Genomic DNA, 17,417 nt, shown 5'->3' with positions numbered 1-17,417 from the left:
TCATTTTACAGGTGAGAAATTCAAGGCTTGGAAATGAAAAATAACTGGCCTAAAGTTACATAGGTAGGAAGTGGCAGTACAAGACTTTGAACCATGTCCGACCACAATGCTATACAGTTTGTCTTCTGTTCTAAAACATTCTTATTAATGTCAACCCATTCTTAAATCCTTCAGTACACACAAAAAAATCAAGTTTTTCTCTTTCCCTCTCAATGGCATTTACCACTTTTCTTGAATTTTGGATCTAATGTCATCAGCAACAAAAAACACAAGCAAGAACCAGTTATTCAATTACAAAACCAACATTCTGGATGCAGTACAAAAGTTAGTTAACTGAATCACTGATACTCACATCACAAATTGCTTACTTTATTTCTTTAACAATGAAATAGTAATAACACAATAATTCAGTTGTAACAAAGCCACCAACAGAGCAAAACAAAAACAAAGCTAATTAAGAAGCATTGCTTCAGCTCAAATTAGTTATCTCCTTTAAACAGGAAAAACGACCATTAGTCTAGTGGTTCTCAACCCTGTCTGCACATGAGAGAAATGGAGGGAAATAGGGCTGGTGCTTAAAAAAATAGTTATATCCAAGACCCACCTTAGAACTATTAAACAAGAATCTCTCAAGAGTGAGGCCCAGGCAAAGATTTTTCAAGTGCTGTCAATGTTGAGAACTACAGGTCTAAAGTAATAAGGAATAACACCATGCCTCGAAGCAATTGAAAACCAAGAAGTTGATCATATAATAAATTTTTTCCTCTAATCCTGGGAAAAGAGGGGGAAGCAGGCACCGACTCAGTTTTCATTGTTCTTTATCCATCTTCAGTTGCCCATAGTAGAGCTTAACAAACATCAAATATTGGAACTTATGCAAACATGCTACCCAAATTGAAATTCTCACTACATTACATTTAGAAAGCTCTTTTAAAACAATAGCATTTACAACAATCCCGCCCATCTTAAGTTTGCATAGATGTTCAAGTCAGCTATTTGTTCAACTAACAGAGTCAATAGAATGTATTAGAAAGTACTTTATTAACAAGTTATTATAAAACATTTTATACATATTCATTTTATGTACTACAAATAAACTTTTTGGTGCAGATAGAATATTTGAGTTTTTCCCACGTATTTCTAAAACTGCTAGAATTTCTTTTTATAAGATCAGTACCTTCAATTCTAGAATTTAAACAAAACTTTTTGCTCTAAGAATGCATACATAAAATACTTCCCCAACAACTGTACTCTATCCTTGACAAATCCTTAATAAGAGGTTCAGTAGTAACTGTAGGTATTTAATATCAGAAGAATCTTTCTTCATTTCTCAGGTTTGGAAATATAACTTCAAGTATGGAAAATAACTTTTCCCTTAAGAATACGAGAATTCATTTAGAGACATCTCCTGAAATCAGCCAATCCCACTGCTTCAGCTCCTTACGTCAGGACTCCATGTCAACCTCGGCCCCTTCATTCCTGCCCTGAAGTGTTGCTTCTGTCAGGGTATCTTCATTTAAATCTTCAATGTCTGCCAGATCAATAGGCGGCAAAGGATTCCTCCAGTACTGGAAGGTATTATACTGCCAAAATTCGTCATTGTGCTTTAGAGAAAAAAAAGAGAGAGATGAAAGTGCATCAGTAGCTTAGAAAACAATTTAGGTTTTTTCACAAAACAAATGTGTTTTAAAGGCAAACTCATAGAAGATTTTGTAGTCTTCTATTTTGTATTTTTAACAAATATACATTTTAAATTTTGTCTCATCTAAGTACTTCATGTACTCAATCAAATCTGTGCATTTTAATATTTACAATTTGTGAAAGTATTCGTTAAATTTAAAGGAATTTCCTCCAAGAGCATCTCTTTCCACAGTTTTTCTCCCATTTTTCACCTAAAGAAAATTATCTAAGAACAGTCTTAAAATTTTTTATCTTTCAATAAGGAAAATAAGAATTTATTTTAAAAATACAAACACACACTCCTTATAACTTACTTTTGTTCTTGTTCTTAAGGTTTGGTATTTTAAGAGATTTACTTTACATAGCCCAAAATGTTTTGAACTCTTCCAAAAAGTATTAGGTTATAAACTTGATGAATAGCAAGAAAATGTTAAACTGATCATTTTGTTAAAGATAAAAAAATCAAGTGCTCGATAGCCACATGACCTAGTGGCTACTGTGCTGGATAGCACAGGTCTGTAGGAAAGTCTCATTAGGAAGTTCAGCATCTTCTACGCTGAGCCTTAAAGAATTAAGTTTTGGGGGAATTTCTTAATATTGGGATAAACACATAATAAGTCAAAAGATATCAAGAAAAATTTCACTTTAATAAGAAAATGGGGTTAAAAACAAGGTTCTAGTTCTCTGCCTTTTGGGAAATCTACTGTACAAATTATCTACTTATAAACACGGACCAAAAAAGTCTTTTAATTATGTTAGTAAAACCTAGTGACTAAGGGTACACAAACTTTGCCACCAGACAGACCTGGGTTTGCAAGATAACTCCACCGCTCACTAAATCTGATCTTGACTTTATTGATAAAATGGAGGACTGTGGTAAAAATTCAGGCTTGGCATAGTAATTCTCAATATTGCTAGGTATTATATCCCAATAAGCCAATGAATCATTAATCACTGTCTCCTTAAAGCATTTCTGCTTACTTTCTGTTAAGAATATCTAACAGTTGGCTGGGCATGATTACACCTGTAATCCCAGCACTTTGGGAGGCAGAAGCATCGCTTGAGCCCCAGAGTTTGAGACCAGCCCTGGCAACATAGCAAGACTCCATCTCAATTTATTAAAAACAAACAGACAAAAAACTAACAGTTGAGTCAACACTGACAGGGCAGTGAGTCTACATAGTGACACCAACATGAAAAAAAATACATGAATATTTAATGAATACCTGATTTTATTTCTCTAGTCAAAAAACATCTGAAACAGGAAATACCCTGAAGTTCCAGGACAGAAATGACGTAACATTATCCTGCCTAGATTGCATTCTTAATGTAGAAAAAAGGTATTTGAGGTAGTATTTCCTAAATGAGGTCCCAAGGGTGAGGGCTGGGACTTAAGCCCTATTCTGAGCACAAAAGAAACCAGGCATTTACTGTATTTAACTGTTTTACGTCTCTGTTTTTGTTATATTCAATTTTCCCTTGGTAATCAGGTATAAAATCCTTAAAACAAGAAGCCTGTGTCTTTGGAGGCAGGAAGGAAAAACAGAAGCTGGAGAGAGCATGTTTGCAAAAGAGAAGTGGCTCCAGAACAAATCTAACAAAAAGAAGAAACTAGGAGTGTTACTGAGCTTTCCTCAAAAGAGGGCCTGAGGGTGCCTTGCGCCTGTAATTCCAACAATGTGGTAGGCAGAGGCGGGAGGATCACTTGAGCCCAGCCTGGGTAAGATGGTGAAACCCCATCTCTACCAAAAAAAAAAAAAAAAAAAAAAAAAAAAAAAAAAAAATTAGTCCAGCGTGGTATCATGCACTGTAGTCCCAACTACTCAGGAGGCTAAGGTTGCAGTGAGCCGGGATGGTGCCACTGCACTCCAGCCTGGGCATGGGAGCGAGACCCCAAGACTCTTTTTTTAAAAACAACAAAGAGAAGAAGGGGACTAGTCTTGGTGAAGAAAGAACCCCTGGAGCCAACCTTTTTCCCTGTCATGTGCTTGCAGCGACTATAGAAGTACAGAGGTGCCAGATCTAGTCACTGCTGCAGGGGAAAAGACAGTTGAGTCTAAGACTCTAAGTAAGCATCACGTTTCAGGCTACTAGAGTACTCTTACTCTTTGCCTACTGTCATTTCCATATTTCCCTCTTATCAACTGTGTGGCATACCATAGACAGTGCATTCTGGTAGGTGACAAGCCTATGCATGAGTGGAGTACTAAAATGGTGTGAAGAGCTTTCAAAAAGTTTTCAAACTACACAGTCCCTAATCTCCATATCCATTAGGTTTAGAAGATGATCCATCTGTTTTTAGTTGATTTTGAATATCTGAGAGCAATCTGAAAAAAAAGTTTAAATAAGGGTCATGTTTCAATCATAGGGGAAAAAAAAAAGTCTTTCCCAACTATAAAACTCTCGTTATTTTATTGAATTTTTCACATGAACAAGTCATGCCTAAGAAATTTCATTTCTTTTTTTTTTTTTTGGAAAGGCATTTGAAAACCCTGACATAAGATACTTAAGAAAACAGAAGAACGTTGGGTGGATGCTATTAGATAGCTGAAGAGAATGTGGTGAATTCTGAGAAACCTGTATTTGGTTCTTCATCTTCCAAGTCCTCTGGTAAGTCATTGCAGGACTGTGAAAAAGCAGTATGAATTCCTAAGTCTAGACCAAAGCTGTCCAATAAATATATAATGCTCTAAAAACATAGTTTAAAATTTTCTAGTAGCGGTATTTAAAAAGTAAAAGAAACTTCTGGTATTAAATATATTTTCTTCAATATAGCCAAGTTATTTCATGTGTAATCAATATAAAATTTTGAGCTATTTTATCTTTCTTATTAAATCCACGAAATTTCGTGCATATTTTAAACTTAGAGCACATTCCCATTTGGACTAGTCACGTTTCAAGTGTTCTTACTGGCTAGCAGCTGGGCAGCAGAGATCTAGGCAAATCGAGGCATGCCTAGATCTTCTCAGGATTCTTAGGTGCAGAGATGAGGCAGGCTCATGTCTTGAATAGGAACCCCCCAATGATTTTCATATATGCCTTAAGTCCCAAATTAATTGTCTTTTTTTTTTTTGGTTTTTGAGACAGAGTCTCACTCTGTTGCCCAGGCTGGAGTGCAGTGGCCCAATCTCAGCTCACTACAACCTCCATCTCCCTGGTTAAAATGATTCTTGTGCCTCATCCTCCCGAGTAGCTGCGATTACTGGTGTGCACCATCACACTCATCTAATTTTTGTATTTTAATAGAGACAAAGTTTCACCCTATTGGCCAGGCTGGTCTCAAACTCCCGACCTCAGGTGATCCACCCGCCATGGCCTCCCAAAGTCCTGGGATTACAGGCGTGAGACACCACGCCCCACCTCCAAATTAATTTTCAACGTTACTTTTGCCTAGGATCAGATTTAACATTGTGAGTTAAAACAAAGCTTTGCCCAAGGTATGGTGGTCCATCCTTTTCTCCAGAAGCTGTCCAACCAGCTTCCAGGACGTCCAATTAATCGACGGCTACCACACTGGTCTTCCTCTAGAAAAAGAATTCTATCCCGAATTCTAGACTAATCATCGTTAAACCCAGGAAGGCCCTCTACACCTCTTGTCTGTCGTTTGTCGTTGGACTGAACCTATCCCTTCACGGTCAGCGTCCTCACAGTGCTCACAGCCTGCCACAACCCACGGTCCCATTTTCCTTTTACAGAGCGCGGCGCTGACGCCGTAAGGCCACTTCTACCGCTCCAGACCACGGTCTGTTCCCCCTCGCCCAGCCCGGTGCTTTCTGCCCATCGGACTCTCGGGGTGTCTTCTGGCAGTCGGCATCCTCTCCCGGAGCGGTGACCCCTTCCTTCCCCCTCCTCAGGCGTCTTAACCTACACAAGTCATGAGTGGGAACTGGGACGCTCTGTGTGTAAGGGGAAAAGGCAAGCCCCTTCGCCCCTCAGCCCACCCGCCCCCAGCCCCTACCTGGCGCGATGCGACCCCCCAGTCTCCCCGCAGGGGTCCTGCGCGCCCCGCCCCGTCGTCGCCACCGCCCCCCGGGGGCCGGGCGCCCGGGAGCTCCTCCCCCGGCCCCACGGGAGGCGGCGGCAGCAGCGGCGGATCGCCTGTCTCCAGGCTGTGGTCCTCACGCTCCTGGCCGCTCGGGGCGCTGTTGTCCCCGCTGTCACGGCGCTTGCTGGGCGAAGCCGAGGGCTCTGCCATGGTCCCTGCGTCGATTTTGCGCTTTCGGTGCTGCCCGGGGACGCCGAGGGGCTGCCCAGTATGCGCGACCCCGGGCGGCCGGATCCAGAGAGGCGGTGGCGGCGGCTGCTCAGCGAAGTCGCAGAGCAGGAGCCGCTTCCAAGGCACGTGGAACGTCACCGGCTCGGCCGCACGCCGCTTGGCCATGGGCCCAGAGGCTCGGGCGGAGCCCGCCAGGCGCGGGAGACCGAGTGCTGATAGCTGCGGGGGCGAAGAGCGAAGACTAAGCGCGTGAGAAAGGGATAGGCCGAAGTCGGGCGAGGAGGCGGCAGGACGCTGGAGGGGGTGGGGCGGGGCGGCTAGCGCACGAGCTAGGGCTGGGGCTCCGGCTCGGAGGCAGCTCCAGAGCTCAGCCCTCGCCGCCGCCGAGATGCGGCCCGGACGTTGAGAAGCAACCGCGAAGCGGCGGAGATTCGAACCTGCGCACAACGTGCGCGCGCGCACTCTGTCTGGCCAGGCGGAGCCGCTGGTTGGTGGAGGCTCGCGGGGCGCGCTCCCGAGCGCCCTCGCGACCGGAAGTGCGCGCCCGGGGGTAGGCGGGAAGGCGGCGGCGGGATTAATTAAAGACCAGATCGAGCGGCCCGCAGAGGGGCGTGACCTTGTTTCCTCAGGGGTGTGGCGGTGGTCTCACTACTAAGTTCGGTATAGCGCGGTACGTTCTAGACCCTTCTATAGGAAATTTAATGCCTTTAAAATGTGTATTTCCTTCCTCCAGTCAGTGACCACGGGGGCGTCTCCATGAGAGTAAGGCAAAGATATAATAGAGTTCCAGACTATCCTGGGCAACATAGCAAGACCTCGTCTCTACAAAAAATACAAAAATAGGCCAGGTTTGTTGGCCTGCCCCTCCCTGTGGTCCCGGCTACTCGGGAGGCCGAGGAGGAAGATTCACTTGAGCCTGGGAGGTGGAGGCTGTAGTGAGCCAGAGATCGCACCACGACACTCCAGCCTGGGCAACAGAGTGAGACTCTGTATCAAAAATAAAAAAAAAAAAAAAAGGAAAGAAAGGATAATACAAACTTTAAGTAAACTAGTGTTTAAGAGGCTTCACAATAGATTGTTATTCAAAACAAACGACTGAAGGGAGTCTCTGCTGAGGGAAGTAGTTAAAGCTAGTATACAAAACACACAAATCGAAGTGTATGTTTTGCGCAGCTGCTGTGGACGGTGAAGCAGGCACCACATTCCTGGAAGATCTCTTGATTAAAAACTTAGGGAGGAAGTTACAGACAAGATGTGCAGCTCATCCAAAATAGCTGAGTAGTTGGCAAGAACCAAGCCTGAAGCACAGCTGTCCTTTCCAAGTGAAACCTACAATTGTTGGGCTCTTAAATTATGTTGGAAACCTGAGTTCCCTGCTTACTCTGGGTGGTGGTCAGATCAAGATTCCAAGGCCATTACAGCAAAACAGTGTTGTCAGGTGAAGTGAGGTGGAGACAACTGCAGTATATTTACTATTGTTTTTATTTTTTTTTGGTACAGGGTCTCTCTCGGCCGCCTAGGTGGAAGTGCAGTGGTGCCATCACGGCTCACTGCAGCCAGGCCCCACAGTTCAAGCGATCCTCCTGTCTGGGCCTCCCAAAGTGCTGGGTTTACAGGTGTGAGCCACCGCATCTGGTAGTATTTACTATTTTAATAGTTTGATAAAGACAGTAACCAAGTAAGCAAAAATGGAAAGAAGAAAATAAGACTGTTACCAGTGCTTTGAAGGGAAAAACTATCATCCTCTGTAGAAAAAGTGTGCAAGGAAGATAATTCTATTTTAGTGCTAGGTACTATCTCAGTACTAATTACCCTGTACCTCTGCACCTCAAGGTGGTTGTGAGAGGACAAGTTAATTATTTAGTAATTAAGCACAGAAATGTACCAACTTAGGGTAGTAAGCAATAGCTTTTCTGTTTGGTTTTTACTTTTCTTGTTTGAAATTGATAACCAGTTGGGTGCAGTGGCTCATGCCTGTAATCCCAGCACTTTTGGGAAGACGAGGTGTGCAGATCACCTGAGCCCAGGAGTTCCATACCAGCCTGGCCAACATGGTGAAACCCCATCTCTAAAAAAATTCAAAAATTAGCTAGAGGTGGTGCCTTGCACCTGTAGTCCTGGGGAGGCTGAGGTGGGAGGATCGCTTGAACCCTGGAGGCAGAGGCCAAGATTGCACCACTGCAATCCAGCCTGGGTGACAGTGTGAGACCCTGTCTCTAGAAAAAAATAAATTGAAAACCCGTCTGTCTCAAACAGAGGAAGAGTTTTGCCATTTTTAAATGAGCAGGAAAGATCTTAATTGTAGCCATCAGGTGCTGTTTGAAAGGTTTTGAGGGCCCCAAAATAATGAGTATAGTTTAGCTAATAGTTGATTCTTTTGTGTTTCTCTTTACAGACGCTCATTTTTTCAAAATTGTGAAATTTATCATATATGCAAAAGGCTGTATAAAATACACATGTAGTTAAAAGAGTGATAGTAAGACACACAGCATTCTGTTTCAGAAATAGAATACTACCTGTACTAGAACATGACAAGCTGCCTATGCACCCCTTCCCCACTGGCACATACCCTTCTGTTTCCTCACTCCCAGTAATTACTGTTTTGAATGCTGAGTTAATCATTCCTTTGCTTTTTAACTTCACCATCTTTATGTATATTGTTAAATAACTTTTTTTTTTTTTTTTTTTTTTTGAGACAGGGCTTGCTCTGTTGCCCCAGCTGGAGAGCAGTGATATGATTACAGCTCACTGCAGCCCTGACCTCCCAGGGGCAAGCAATCCTCCCACCTCAGCCACCTGAGTAGCTGAGACTACAGGTGTACATCACCACACCCAGCTAATTTTTAAAATTTTTTTGTAGAGCCAGGGTTTTGCCATGTTGCCCAGACTAGTCTCAAAGTCCTGAATTCAAGCAATCCACCTGCCCTGGCTTCCCAAACAAAGTGTTGGGATTACAGGCATGAGCCACCACGCCCGGCTTAATACATTTTTTGAGACGGGGTCTTGCTGTGTCGCTCAGGCTGGAATGTAGTGGCGTGATCACTGCTTACTGCAGCTTCAAATTCCTGGGTCAAGCAATCCTCCTGCCGCAGCCTCCCAAGTAGCTTGGCCCATGGCTTGTGCCACCACACCCAGCTAATTTTTTATTTTTAGGTCTCACTATGTTGCCCAGGCTTGTTTTGCCAGGTTTTTTTCATTTTTGTTTTTGTTTTGTTTTTGTAAAACAGCTTTACCTAGGTCTAAATGACATACAATAATTTGCATATAAAGTGTACAATTTGACATTCATACACCTGTGAAACCATAAGCACAATCAAGATGATCAAAGTTTTGAGAGCAGTCTTTGACATCTTGTTCTTCAGGAGTGTGACAACTATACTTGGCCCTTTGTTCTTCCGTAATAGCATCCTCTGTAACATTTTGTTACCCTTTTGAAATTTTGGTTATAACTGCATTGAAATTATAGATCAATTTGGGAAGAATTGTTATCTTTACAATACCAAGCTCACTTCCTGTTCAAGAATATAACTATTTAAGTTTTAAAAATATCTGTCAACAAAGTTTTATGTTTCTCACCATAAAGAGCTTGTATCTTTGTTAAGTTTATCCCTAGGCACTTTATAATTTTTGTAGACAATATTTTTAAATAACATTTTCTGAGTTTTTGTTGCTGTTCTGGGTTCTTTTTTAAAGGCCTCAGAAGTAGAATTTGAAATTAGTTTACCCTAAGTTGTAAATAGTACCAGATCCACTTGTTCAAGGAATTTGTCCATTTCATTCATCAAATTTGTTGGAATATTTTCTTAGTTTCTCTTTTTCCCATTTCATTGGCTTCTACTACATTTGGATTTACTTTGCTCTTCTTTCTCTAGCTTCTTCTGATAGCACCTAAGGTCACTGATTTTACTCTTTGTTAATTTCTTTTTGGAGACAGTCGCTCTGACTGGAGTGAAGTAGCACGATCTTGGCTCACTGCCGCCTCTGCCTCCCAAGTTCAAGCGATTCTCCTGCCTCAGCCTCCCGCGTAGCTGGGACTACAGGTGCATGCCACTGCGCCCGGCCAATTTTTGTATTTTTAGTAGAGATGGGGTTTTACCATGCTAGCCAGGTTGGTCTCAAACTCCTGACTTCAGGTGATCCACCCACCTCGGCCTCCCAAAGGGCTGGGATTACAGGCGTGAGCCACCGAGTCCAGCCGTCTTTGTTAGTTTCTAAAATAAACATTTAAAGCTGTAACTTTCCCTGTAGCACTGCTTTGGCTACATCCTACAAATTTTGGTATGTTGTATTTTTATTATCTTTCAGTTTGAAATACTTTCAAAATTTCTTTTCTTGTTACTCTACCTCCTCCCATCATTATGAATTTCCTTTTAAGTTAACCTATTGGTATTTACTTACCTATACCTCTTTGAATTAATAATGTAGTTGCCGTAAGGACCGTTCATATACATCTTTAGTTTTTCACAGTCTAATTCGAGCTAACATTGTAGCACTTTATGTAAAACATAAACACCTTGCACCCCTCCCCCTGCCCTATCCAAATGCATTTTTTATTGACCTAATAGGGTCTTCTACCTGTTCTACATATCCCATAATTTTGTGGATAATAACTCAGAAATCACTAGTTACAACAAAGCAACAAAGAAGGGAAACTTTTTTTCTTCTTACTGAAAAAGGAATACACTCAAACTTATTCTGCTTATCTTTACACTTGTGTGTTTCAGACTAACTGAAGCCTCACAGCAGCGTAGGGTGGGGAAGTAGTTTAAATTTTTTTAATTGCCAGACCTTTTACATGTCTCATTTGATCCCAAAAACTTTGGGGCAAATTATTGGCAGCTTAACAGATAAACCTCTCCTCTGAGCATCAGATCCATGTGACTTCTCATGAGTCTACCTTAACCACCTTATTTAAAATCGCAACTCACTCTACCTTTCTCCTGACTCTTGATTCCCCTCTTTTCCCCCATAGCATGATTACTTTCTAATCTATTATATATTTCACTTACTTATTACTCTTATTGTCTCCCTTTCTAGAAAGTAAGCTCCTTGAAGGTAGGGTTCTGGTTTGTTTTTTGGGTTTTGTCCCCACTTATATACTCAAAGTGACTAGCATGTTAGGTGCTCAGTAAATATTTGTTGCTTGAATGAGTGTCCATTATTTCCACCTGGGTGTTCCGTAGGCATCTCATATTCCATCCTCCAGTGTCATCAGTCATCTATACAGGTACCCATACCAGAAATATAATTGTATTCTTTAATAATCACATTCACTCAATTTATTCTTTGAATACATATTTTAAGCATCTGCTACAGACCAGACAGAATTTCTAGGCACTGGGATTACAACAGTAAAACAAAAATCCGTACCCCATGACTGTCCAAGGAATCTTGGGGGAGACAGACAATAAATAAGTACATCTATCAGGTGGTGCTGAGGAGAAATAAAAATAAAGCAGGATAAGAGGGATAAGAGGTCAAGATGGGCATCTCTGACAAGACTTTTGGGCCAAGACCTGAGGAAAGTGAGGGGCAAATCATGTGATCCTAGTCAGATGTAATAGCAAGTATGAATGTCCAAAAGTGCAAAATAGCAAAAGCATGAGCAAAGGACAGAGAAAAAAAAAAAAAAAAAAAGAAAGCCAGTGCTGCCTTTTTCTCAATGTTTTGTTTTGGGTAGTGTCTGTTTCTTCAAGTTCACTAGTTCCTTCTCTTGTACCTTATCTGCTGTTAACCCCACACACTATTTTTTCATCCTACATGATGTACTTTTCATCTCTAGTTCAATTTGGGTCTTTTTTTCTATCTTCCAAGTCTAGGTAACTTTTTGAACATATGGAATACAGTTACTCTGTTTTAATGCTCTCTGCTAATTCTAACATCTGTGTCAGTTCTAGTTTGGGTTTCATCTGATCTTTCTCCTCTCTGTGGGTCGTGTTTTCCTGTTTGTCAGCATACCTGGTAGTTTCTGATCAGACACCAGATGTTGTTTTACTTTGTTGGGTGCTAAGTATTTTTGTATTTCAGTAAGTATTCTTGAAATTCTAGGATGCTGTTAAGTACATAGACATAGTTTGACCCATTTGGATCTCGCTTACAAGATTTGTCAAGTGGGACCTGAGCTTTTTTAGTCTAGGGCTAATGATTCCACATTACCAAGGCAAGACTTCTCTGTACCACACCTAGCGCCCTACACCTTTTGAGGTTTTATAGTCTGGGTGTGGTAACAAACACTCTTCTGGCGCTGTGTGGGCCCTGGCTACTGTTCTAATACTTCAGGTGCTTTTTTTCTCTGGCCATGGTTCGCTTTCTCACACATGCGCTGATCAGTAGTACTCTGAAGATTACTCAAGGGGGACTGTCCTCATATCTCCAGTGTTCTATATGCAGCTACCAATGTTTGTATCATATTGGTTATTAAAATTTTAATGTGTGATTGTGTTGGTAAGGCTATGCAGAAACAGGTGCTGTCTTTGTTTTAAAGTGTAAGTTGGTATAACCTTTTAAGAGAGCAATCTGGGCAGGGTACAGTGGCTCACGCCTGTAATCCCAGCACTTTGGGAGGCCGAGCAGGGTGGATCACTTGAGGTCAGGAGTTCGAGACCAGTCTGACCAACATGGTGAAACCCCATCTCTACTAAAAAATACAAAATTAGCCAGGCGTGGGGGCACAGGCCTGTAATCCCAGCTACTTGGGAGACTGAGGCAGGAGAATTGCTTGAACCAGGGAGGTGGAGGTTGTGGTGAGCCAAGATCGCACCATTGCGCTACAGCCTGGGAGCAATAAGAGCGAAATTCTGTCTCAAAACAAAGAGCAATCTGACAATATCTGTGAAAATTAAAAAATGCATACACACATTCAGAAACTCTAATTCTAGGAACTTATACTCCAGATATCTACTGACAATAGACATAAACAACTGTGTACAGGATTATTACATTGTGGTATAATGCTGCATAGCAGAAGATTGAAAACAACTGAATGTTAGTTATTAGTAAAGTATGGCATATATTATGTATTAATAATTTTAGTATAATCAATATAATATGTATTTTATGTATAATGGAATGCTGTGCTTTTTTTTTTTTTTTGAGTCAGAGTCTTGCTCTGTCACCCAGGCTGGAGTGCAGTGGTATGATCTCGGTTCACTGCAACCTCTGCCTCCTGGGTTCAAGCAGTTCTCCTGCCTCAGCTTCCCAAATAGCTGGGATTACAGGCATGCACCTCCAGGCCTGATTAATTTTTGTATTTTTAGTAGAGATGGGTTTCACTACTCTACTGTTGGCCAGGCTGGTCTTGTACTCCTGACCTCAGGTGATCTGCCTGCCTCAGCCTCCTAAATTGTTGGGATTACAGGCGTGAGCCATTGTGCCCAGCCTGTGCTTTTTAAATGAAGTAGATTTGTATTTATGGATATAGAATAATTGTCAAAATATAACAAAAAAGGTGCACAATTGACTCTATTGGTACAATATATAGGCATTTCTCAGAGATACTGCATGTTCAGTTCCAGACCAACACAATAAAGCAATTATCATAACAAAGTGAGTCTCACAAATTTTTTGGTTTCCCAGTGCAAATAAAAGTTATGCTGGCCAGGTGTGGTAGCTTATGCCTGTAATCCCAGCACTTTGGGAGGCTGAGGTGGGTGGATCAGTTGAACTCAGGAGTTTGAGACCAGCCTGGGCAACACAGTGAAATCCTGTGTCAACTAAAATACAAAAAAAAAAAAAAATTAGCCAGGCGTGGCAGTGTGTGCCTGTAATCCCACTACTCAGGAGGCTGAGACAGGAGAATTCTTTGAGCCCGGGAGGTGGAGGTTGCAGTGAGCCGAGATCGTGCCATTGCACTCCAGCCTAGGCGACAGAGTGAGACTCCATCCCAAAAAAAAAAAAAAAAATACAAAAATTAGCTGGGCATGGTGGTGCACACCTGTAGTTTCAGCTACTCAGGAGGCTGAGGCAGGAAGATCACTTGAACCCCGGAGGTAGAGACTGCAATGAGCCGAGATGGTGCCACTGCACTCCAGCCTGGGCACTAGAGCAAAACCCTGTCTCAAAAAATAAAAAGTGATGCTTACACTATACTATAGTCTATTAAGCATACAATAGCATATCAAAAAAAGTACATACTGTTACTTACAAGTAATTTATTGCTACAAGATGCTAACAGTTATCTGAACCTGCAGTGAGCCATAATCTTTTTGCTCATGGAAGATGTTGCCTCAGTGTTGATAGCTGTTGACTGATCAGGGTGGTGGCTGCTGAAGATTGGAGTGGCTGTGCAATTTCTTAAGACAACAATGAAGTTTGCTGCATCAATTGATTCATCCTTTCACAAAAGTATCTGATGCTGTTTGATAGCATTCTATCCATAGAAGAACTTTTTCAAAACAGGAGTCAGTCCTCAAACCCTACCACTGCTTTATTGACTACATTTAAGTATTATTCTAAATTATTTGTTATGTCAATAGTGTTCACAGCATCTTTATCAGGAATAGATTCCATCAAGAATTTTTTTGCCTAACTATAAGAAGCAACTCTTCACCTTTCAAGTTTTACCATAAGATTGTAGCAGTCGTCACATCTTCACTCATAAGCTTTTCTCATGGCATTCCATTGGGTGCTCAAGAGAGTGTGGGGGCATACATAGCAGGAGGCTGCTGCGATCCCCCCTGGAAAGCACAGATATATAGTATAGCTGCCCCTGAGTTGGGGATAGGCACAAAAACCCACCTGTTTCCCGGTTCATTTTCTGCTATAAACGAAAGCCTTAAGCCACTGATGGAGGGTTAACATTTTCTCAGGGCAGAAAATGCTTTAGTGGGAGGAACAGAGGTAAAACCCCTCTGCCTCAGAAGGAAGGACAAAGGCAAAGATCTTTCATTTAAGGAGAAAAAGTAGAAGCACAAATCTTAATTTAGAGGCGAGAGACAGAAAATAGTTTGGTGCCTAGCATCCTCCACTGATACTACTACTGGGAGAGGAGTAGGAAATTCCTGCTGAAGACCAGGCATAAATACATGAGGAGCAGGGATAGGAATGCTAAGAAAGACACAATTCTGAGGCCAGGTGCGCAAAGCCTGCGTAAGACTGAGGCTGAGCTAAGACAACAAAGATTCCTTATTGTCTCTACCATGAGCCTAACACAGACTAACAAGAAAATGCAGTCTTACCTCTGAGGGAGGGGCAAGAGCATGGAGAGAGAACATCTTGGGAGCAAAGACATACAGAGACAGCTGGAAGGTGGAGAGGGAGCTGGAACATTGAGAAAAATACCCTCTGGCATCCTGTCCCTTAAGCGCACAGGAACAGCTCACTGCTGGAGGAATTTGAAATATGTGATGTGCTGCAGATAACAGTAAGAAAACATAAACTCAACTTCTTACAATACTGACAACTTACCATTCCAGCCTAACAGGCATGCATTTATAACCAGACATAAATACTGTTTACCTCAGTTTCTGTTTTTTTCTACACACAATAAATTAAATTCAATATTATAAGACTCAAGGAAAAAAAAGAAAAAAAAAAACACCTTGTTAAGAGATAAAGCAATTAATAGAACAAGACTTGGAGTTGACTCATAAAATTTGAATTATCAGTTAAGGACTAACATTAATATACTGTATTGAAGGATATAGTGGAATAGGAGGACAACACATTGATGCCAGGTGTTTTAGCAGAGATGAAAACTATAAAAATATAAATGGAAATGCTAGAAATAAAAAGCATGATATCAGAGATGAAAATCCCTTCAACAGGTTCATTAGTAGAATGGAAATAGCTGAGGAAAGATTCAATGTATTAGAAGATATACTTATTCTGAAACACTGAGAAAAAAATTACAACAACAACAACAACAACAAAAAAAGCCGGGTGTGGTGGCTCACACCTGTAATCCCAGCACTTTGGGGGGCCAAGATGGGCAGATCACTTAAGGTCAGGAGTTTGAGACCAGCCTGGCCAACATGGCAAAACCCCATCTCTACTAAAAATATAAAAATTAGCCGGGCATGGTGGCAGGTGTCTGGAATCCCAGCTACTCGGGAGGCTGAGGCAGGAGAATTGCTTGAACCGGGGAGGTGGAGGTTGCAGTAAGCTGAGATCCTGCCAGTGCGCTCCAGCCTGGGCACAAGAGTGAAACTCCGTCTCCAAAACAAAAACAATAAAAACAGTGCCCAGGAGCTATGGAATAATAACAAGCAGTCTAACATACATGTAATAAAAGTCTTAGAAGGAGAAGAGAAAACAGGAAATAATATTTTAGAAGATAATGGCAAGGAATTTTTCAGAAATAATAACAAAACATCAAACCACAGATCTAACCAGTTTAGAGAACACCAAGCAGGATAAATACCAAAACCAATTAAAGCAGCCAGAGGAAAAAAACACACTCAGAAGGACAAAGGTAAGAATTATAGCAGAGTACTCATCAAAATAACAGAGTGACATATTTAAAGAAATAAATCAACCCCTAATTTTGTATTCTGTGAATAAATCTTTGAAAAATAAAAGATGAAATAAAGGCTTTTTAGACGAAAGCTGAAAGAATTCACTGTCAGCAGACCTATGGTAGAAGTGTGATGGCAGATAGAAACTTGGATACATAATGAAGAAATGACTAGTGCTTTATAACAAGTTATCCCCAAACTTAAGTGACTTAAAACAACATTTTCTCAAGTCTGTGGGTTAGAAATTCACCATCAGTTTGGCTGGGTGTTTTAGTGTCGCTCATGTGGTTACAATTATGTGGTTGGCTGGGTGTGTAATTACAGGAAGGCTTGCCTGGGGTGAAGGATCCACTTCCAAACTCATTCAATTCATATGACTCTTTAGAGGAGGCCTAACTTCTTCACCAAGTGGGATTCTCCATAGGGGTATTTCAGTATCTTCATGACATGTCATCTGGCTTCCCCCAGTGCCAGAGATCGGAGACAAAATGGAAGGTGCAATGTCTTTTACGACCTAGCCTTAAAATCACACATTTCTACCACATTCTATTCATTTAGTAAATTACTACAGCGCACACTCAAGGGAATGGGAATTAGGCTGTTCCCAAGGTAGGAGTATTGAAGAATTTGTGGACATATTTTTAAAGCAACCCACACCAGAAAATTATTCAAAAATGACGATAAATATAAAAGTTTTTTGTTAAAGAATTTAGTCTAAAGCAAAAATATTACCACTGTATTCTGGGGTTTATTACACATATTAAGATGTATGACAATAGCATAAATGATGCAAGAGAAATTGGAAGTATATTGTTGCAAGGTTCTTCTAACTATACGTGAAGTGGTATACTATTTGAAGTTTGTGTAAGTTGAACATGCATATTTTAAAACCTGGAGAAGCCACTGAAACCTTTTTTTTAAATAAAGAGCTATAACAAGCCAGTAATGGTGATAAAATCAAGAGAATATTCAATCCAAAAGAAAGTGAGAAAAAAGAAAATGGGACAAGTAGAAAATAGCAAAATGGTGAGATTACATTCAACCATATCCATAATTACATTAAAATA

At 41.2% G+C, this 17,417-nt stretch overlaps 1 protein-coding gene and 1 long non-coding RNA gene across 3 annotated transcripts in view; one reads left to right on the top strand and one right to left on the bottom strand.

Annotated features, from left to right (window-relative positions):
* Nucleotides 1–353: 353 nt before the first annotated feature.
* On the bottom strand, nt 354–6,223 carry C14H9orf40 (chromosome 14 C9orf40 homolog). Its single transcript, XM_011770944.3, has 2 exons — nt 5,639–6,223; nt 354–1,604 (listed from the first exon to the last, which is right to left on the bottom strand). The coding sequence occupies exons 1-2, from the start codon at nt 6,059–6,061 to the stop codon at nt 1,446–1,448; spliced, it is 582 nt and encodes a 193-aa protein (XP_011769246.1). The 5' UTR covers nt 6,062–6,223; the 3' UTR covers nt 354–1,445.
* Nucleotides 4,158–17,417, top strand: part of LOC105498689 (uncharacterized) — a 49,131-nt gene continuing 35,871 nt past the window's right edge. Inside the window, exon 1 of one of the 2 annotated variants that reach the window (XR_011612446.1) lies at nt 4,158–4,290. This is a non-coding gene — a long non-coding RNA (uncharacterized lncRNA). Of the gene's footprint in view, nt 4,291–6,418; nt 6,567–17,417 lie in introns of those variants that run through there. The other variant, XR_011612445.1, reaches the window with a different exon arrangement.

This window comes from Macaca nemestrina, chromosome 14, assembly GCF_043159975.1.
Source record: "Macaca nemestrina isolate mMacNem1 chromosome 14, mMacNem.hap1, whole genome shotgun sequence".
Lineage (NCBI taxonomy): Eukaryota > Metazoa > Chordata > Mammalia > Primates > Cercopithecidae > Macaca > Macaca nemestrina.
The sequence above is the reverse complement of the archived record's forward strand: the minus strand, read 5'-3'. Positions and strand labels throughout refer to the sequence as shown.